Below are 6,000 nucleotides of genomic sequence, written 5' to 3'. Positions count from 1 at the left end.
GGGGGGAAGGGAGGAGTACTGTGACCATGACGACTTTGGAATGCATCACTCGTTCGGAGGTGTTACGCGCACCCCCGAAATAATATTTCAGGAAGGCGAGGAGGAGACCCCATGGGATGAGCTTTAGGATTGTCCATGCGTGGGGGATTGAGGAGATGCCTTCTGTTATGCCTTGGGTGAGGATGGGGATGGGCATGGTGAGATGGTAGAAAATAACAGAAGCAAGGAAAGAAAAGGAATGAATGAGTGAATGAGTGACGGGGAGGAGAGAGAAGACGAGTTTACGTATGCCAGTCAGTCAGTCAGTCAACTTCGGAGCGGACGGAGAACGGAGGTAGTGTCTAGTCGCCGATCTCCCGCCACTTCTCTCCCCCTTGGCAGTTCAACCTCTAATTATAGTGTCATTTCACGACTGAATGAATACACCATGCCTCCCACATCACATCAATCACAAGATGGAGCAGACGATGAAGACGAATACATCCTCCCCCTAGAAGACCAGCGCGTCTTCGGCGCCGGTATCCGGCGCAAGCGTGTCCCGTTCGTACGTTCCTCTGAACATGAACTTTCTACTACCACCACCACTACTAGGACCTCTGAGGGGGTTCCGACGTCAAGTGGACAGAGTATAGCGGATCGGTATTTGTCGATTGTGTTGGACAAGGGACAGTCACCACAATCACAATCACACTCCGGGACGCCCTCTCCGCAGCCACGCTCTCAGTCGCAACCTATACCAACAGCAACATCAACATCTAGCTCTACGACCTCCTCAGCTCCCTCCCCATCTCCAAACACCGAACCACAACAACAACCCTCACCAGACAAACCCACCACGGACATCGACATCTGCCCCATCTGCAACCTCCCCACCACCACACCCTCCTCCTCATCCAACCCACACACCCACCCCCACGAAGCCACCCTCCCACACCAACTCAGTCTCCCGCACTCTCACCCCCCCTCGCACCTCGACCGCACACGTCCCGGCCTGCGCTACCTCGCCGCCTACGGCTGGGATCCCGATAAACGGATTGGTCTCGGTGCTCCAGGACGCGAGGGGATCCGAGAGCCGGTGAAGGGGAAGCTGAAAGAGGATACGGTGGGGTTGGGGGCTGTGGTGCCGGAGATTAAAGACAAGCATAAGGGGAAAGGGAGGGTGGAGAAGTTGAATGCGAAGGAGGTGAGGAAGAAGCAGATGGAGGAGAGGAGGAAGGGGGAGAGGATGAGGGAGATGTTTTTTAGGAGTGAGGAGGTGTTGAGGTTTTTTGGGGAGGGGGCGTAGATTTTATGGATGGGTTGGTGTGGTGTGGTTAGGGAGGGTGGTTGGTGATATGGCTAAGGTTAGGGGCTATTATGCGATGGTACATGTTACTACATACACAAAGATACCAGATTAGTGTTGGCAGTGTCGGACTGGGTATCACAGTCGTGGATGCAGCATGCTGGTTGATTGTAGGTTCACCCGGGGATGGGTCACCGGAAGAAGTGATGCCGCTTCTTCTCCTTCTTCTCCTTGTCCTTCTCCTTCTCCTTCTTTTCCTTCTTCTTCTCTTCCTTGGTCGGCGCGCCGTTTTTCTGCCCATTGCCCAATGACATCGCCGCCAGTGCAGATGCCGGCGCCGGCGGGTTCAGATGTGGCACCGGGTTCGGCTTCTTCACCGGCGCTGGTGCCGGTGGAGCCTCCCGCTCAAACAGATGCGCGGGCGCCGTCGGCTTGGGTCGTTCCGCTGGAATATCCAGTCGTCGCTTGTCCACGCTCAGGTCGCCCAGCTGGCGCAGGAACAACCCTGGAGACAGCATGTGGGACGTGGCCAGGAACACGTCCTTGCCGCACGTCTGCGACATCTCGTAGCACGTGCGTGCCTCTCCATATGTAGCACCTCCCGCCATGAACACGATAATCCGCTGTCGCGGCTGCTCGCCCGTCGTCCGGGTCCGCGCCCACGTCGGCTTGGCACTGCGGAGCGAGGCCTGCGAGGCGCTGTCCGGTGGCGCCGACGCATCGCTATCGGCGTGCGGGCGAGTGAACGGGAAGGTCCCCGCATCCAAGGTCCCGCGGACCAGCTCCTCCAGGATCAATTTAAGGTTCAGGTCGTAGCGCGACAGTCCGTCTTCTTCGACCATCGGCCCGGACGGAGGCTTCCGGGTGAACAAGGGCTGCACCGGCGGCTTGTCATCCTTCAGGGGCTTCTCCACGCGCGCCCCGAGAAGATCGAGGTTGGACACAATTTCACCGTCCTGCGGTGGAAGTTGCGCATGCGCCATGAGCTTCCGGATGTCGCCCGCGAGGATGCCTCCCCGGTAGATGATATAAAGCAGGAGGAGTCGCAATCGCTCCGGCTGCTTGATCGCGTCGTCGTCCAACAGTTGCACAAGCTGGGAAGCCAGGTTCTTCGCCTTCTTGTAATTCTCATCCAATCCAGTGGCGAGACACTGTTCCACCGCGCTGACTTCGAGGAGCTTGTGGTCCTGGAAGTACTTCATACACTCTTGCGCCATGTTGAGGTGCAGCGTGTAAGCGTCTCTTCCCTGTTGGAACTCCGTCAGACCCGCCAGCATGTCCTTGATGGTGTTCACATTCGCCTTGTCGTTGCTACGGCCGTTAGCGAGGCAGATAGAAAGGCACGACGTCACTCACTCTTCCGCAAATTGGGGGTTGGCGGCCCGGAACTTGGCAAAGTCTTCGCCCAGCTTGCCGAGCACGTCCTTCATGTGCATGTGCCGGTACTCGACCCACACATTGTCTAGTTCGTTGATCTCCATATCCTTGATCTCCTCCTTGGGACTGCCCTCGTTGATGACGGTTTTGTATGTGACCTTGTCGCCATCGTTGATCGGCAGCAGATCGTGCACCATAGACTGATAGGTGAATTCGTGGATCAGGGGTGCGATCAAGTCCGTGGAACGATCCACAACCAGAAGCACTCCGCGCGGTCTGGGCGATGGGGGAGGAAAGTCGCGCTGGAATTGTGCAAACTGATCGAGTTCATTCTGGACGAACCGCGCCAGGTGGGAGCACAATACGCTGGCCTCGTGGGTCGGAGCTCGGGGCTTGTAGTATCGAATCACGGGGTACTCTCCTAAGCTCGCGCAGAGCGAGACAATCTCAAGCCATTGTCAGCATCAATCAAGCCAGTCCAAGTCGCCCTCTCACCTTCTGCGCGATTCCCTCCAAGTGCTGACGGATGAGATGGTTGCAACCAGGGTGGAACAACACCGGGAAACTCCACGGGTCTCGGAAGGTCACCAGACGCGATTCCCTCGGGAAGTAGTCGGCATTCATGATCTGGAAATTGGCGATCTGCTCGCGGGCCATCTGGGACCGGTCCAATCGAGCGCGCTGTTGCGGATCGAGGACTGCGAACGATGTCAGCACCGACAATGGCCGCCAAGACGCAGGTGCCTAACATGAAGTCCAAACCAACCACGCCTTCCGATATCTCTTCCTCTCAAAGTCCGCCATTATACAGTCGACAATATGTGGAAGAGGCGAGAGGATGTACAGCGCATCCATGGTGGGATTGGGGGAGCGCCGATGCTCGATCTGCTCGACATCTTCGAACGGCCGATTAGAGCTGCGGCGGAGACAATGAGGTTGGAATTCACTCACTGGTGACATTGAGGTTGAGGATATCATCCTCACTGACCGCATTGTATATTAGCTTCCGACTGGTTTCGTCCACAACCAAGACCTTCCACTGTAGGTGTCGATGTTAGTTTCAGCGTGGGGTGTACGGGCGGGGCCAAGTTGACGGTAAGGAGAAGGGATGGAAGGGAAGCAATCGCACCTCATTACCCGCCGCATAACGGATTGTGTTCAGGATGACTGCGACGAGGGTTAATACCAGTGAAACCAAACGGCGAAGCTGCAGATCCACTTACGATCATGCTGAATGTTGAGGATTGAGGCGCTCATCGTGGCTGACCGGCAGCCCTCCACGGGGCATAGACTTTGGATTCACGATGCTGGAGGGGAGAGGGCGGAACGGCAGGGGGGCGGAAGATAAGGCTCGGTCAAAGCCAGGGACGGGACAATGAAGAGCACCGATCAGGGGCAGCCGGGGAGGAGCAGGGCACCAGCGATGCGGGCAGACTTTCTTTTTGAAACGTAAGTCAAGACTCAGGATATCCCCGAGACTGAGACAGGCCGACCCTCTGCGGGACCCTCTTCGGGACCGACGAGATACTCCCACCTCATGTCTGGATCCGCCAGGCGGTGTGCCCCTGGGCCCGTTCCGGTTAGTGCAGGGCAGCTATACTCTTACCTGCCACCGTGCTCAGGTTCGACGACAGCGATTGCTCGACATGACATAGTTAATTTCGGAGGGAGTCTGGAAGAGCTTGATAATGGCACAGCATAGTCCCTTTTACATCTTTCAATCGTTGTTCTCCCATGGGGCGGACATTTGGTGGACGCCTAGTCACGTAAGTTGCAGATAAAGGAGGTGGATCTGTATATAATGTTGTGAGATACAGCTCAGGGAGTTGAAGATGTTGGTTATATTCACTATCTAGGCTACGGCTGGAAAGAAGAAGAAGAACGCCTTATTAATAATGGCTAATATAATTAAAATATATAATCCTTATTTACTAGCTAACCAGGCACCTTAACACAGCCTCCTAAATAAAAAAGAGTCTGTATTAGGTTAAATATAAAACTAAAATAAATATTTAAATAAGAAATTATTATTATTAAATTAAGTATTCTTACCTGTTAGTTATAGTAGTTTTTAATTTTTTTAATTATAAAATATTACTTAAATATATTTATTATATAGGTAATCTCCATAGCATTTATAGATATATATCAGCCAGGGGCTGTGTAGAAAACAGAATAAAATAAAAAAAATAAAAATAAAAAAAATAAATAAAAAAGAAAGAAAAAAAGTAAAAGAATAGAAAAGTAGATTAAATGCTTATTTTGGTTTTTCTTTTTTTACAGGCATCACATGTATTTAATTTTCTCTTAGCTGGTCTAATAGCTATATTTATTACTTAAGAAAGTCTTATATCAGAAGCTGGAGCCAGGATCCTCAGGTCTTTTACCTATAAAGAAACTATATTACTTATAGCTTAAAGTAGATAATATATCTATTTCAGGAAAAGACTCTCTAATAGTTTTTATTAAAATTAATACCTTGCATTGGCATAGTCTTTATTTTATAATTATATTCTGTATTGTTGATCTCTTCGCAGCAGAATAAATAAATTAAAGATATAATATCAGCTTTAGATAGATCTGATTCTTAGTTTTAGTACCACCTGCCACTATATAGTAAGTAGCTAAGAGAAATTTTAGAAAATGTCATGCAGAATGCATAAGTAACTATAATTCAGTCTAATCTACTAAAAGTAATAGTGAATAGAGCCTATTAGAAATTACTTGACTTTACTATGAAGGTTATTATTGTTGGAAAGAAGAGGCACTAGGCTAAAAAAGAAAAAATACTAATCTTAATTAGGTCTAATATCTTCTCTGAATACAATTGATTAATTAGCTAAAGGGAAGGATTCAATAAAAATTTCCTAAATAAGAAAGAAAAAGTAATTGAAATTTAATTAAAGAAATAATTCTGAATTAAATCGCTTGAATCTCTTAAGTTGCTTAAAAAAAATAAAATAAATAAGATTAAAGTTATATTTATATTTATTTATCTGTCAGGCTGAATAATCATGAATCAAGCCTAGATTAGATTACTTTAAAATTAATAAAGTCATGAAATTATCAGAATATAGAGTAAAATAGGATAATATAATATAAAAATAGAATAAAATAAATTTCTTAATAAATATAATCATAAAATAAAGAAATAATAATTTTATATAAGCAGGGAAACACGAGTATTCACTTGATTTGTTAAAAAACTGAGCCGTTAAAGTCAAATTATTGGGGATGACCGATTCCCGCAGAGGTAACCAGTTGGCTGTTTGATTGGCCAGTTGACTTGCTGAATTTGGCCAGTTGACAGAAAATTCCAGCTAACAATAACTATAATA

At 48.7% G+C, this 6,000-nt stretch overlaps 2 protein-coding genes across 2 annotated transcripts; one reads left to right on the top strand and one right to left on the bottom strand.

The window, feature by feature from the left end:
• Positions 1-396: 396 nt before the first annotated feature.
• Positions 397-1,569, top strand: BO80DRAFT_426649 (putative G-patch domain protein). Its single transcript, XM_025719824.1, has one exon. It carries the CDS (start codon positions 428-430, stop codon positions 1,283-1,285), a length of 858 nt encoding a protein of 285 aa, XP_025573725.1. The 5' UTR covers positions 397-427; the 3' UTR covers positions 1,286-1,569.
• BO80DRAFT_426648 (Sec1 family protein) lies at positions 1,270-4,155 on the bottom strand. Its single transcript, XM_025719823.1, has 7 exons — positions 3,886-4,155; positions 3,792-3,829; positions 3,614-3,701; positions 3,412-3,558; positions 3,158-3,360; positions 2,642-3,108; positions 1,270-2,596 (listed from the first exon to the last, which is right to left on the bottom strand). The coding sequence occupies exons 1-7, from the start codon at positions 3,917-3,919 to the stop codon at positions 1,477-1,479; spliced, it is 2,097 nt and encodes a 698-aa protein (XP_025573724.1). The 5' UTR covers positions 3,920-4,155; the 3' UTR covers positions 1,270-1,476.
• Positions 4,156-6,000: the final 1,845 nt, after the last annotated feature.

The sequence above is a fragment of the Aspergillus ibericus genome (assembly GCF_003184845.1).
Source record: "Aspergillus ibericus CBS 121593 unplaced genomic scaffold BO80scaffold_29, whole genome shotgun sequence".
In the NCBI taxonomy this organism is placed as follows: Eukaryota; Fungi; Ascomycota; class Eurotiomycetes; order Eurotiales; family Aspergillaceae; genus Aspergillus; species Aspergillus ibericus.
The sequence above is the reverse complement of the archived record's forward strand: the minus strand, read 5'-3'. Positions and strand labels throughout refer to the sequence as shown.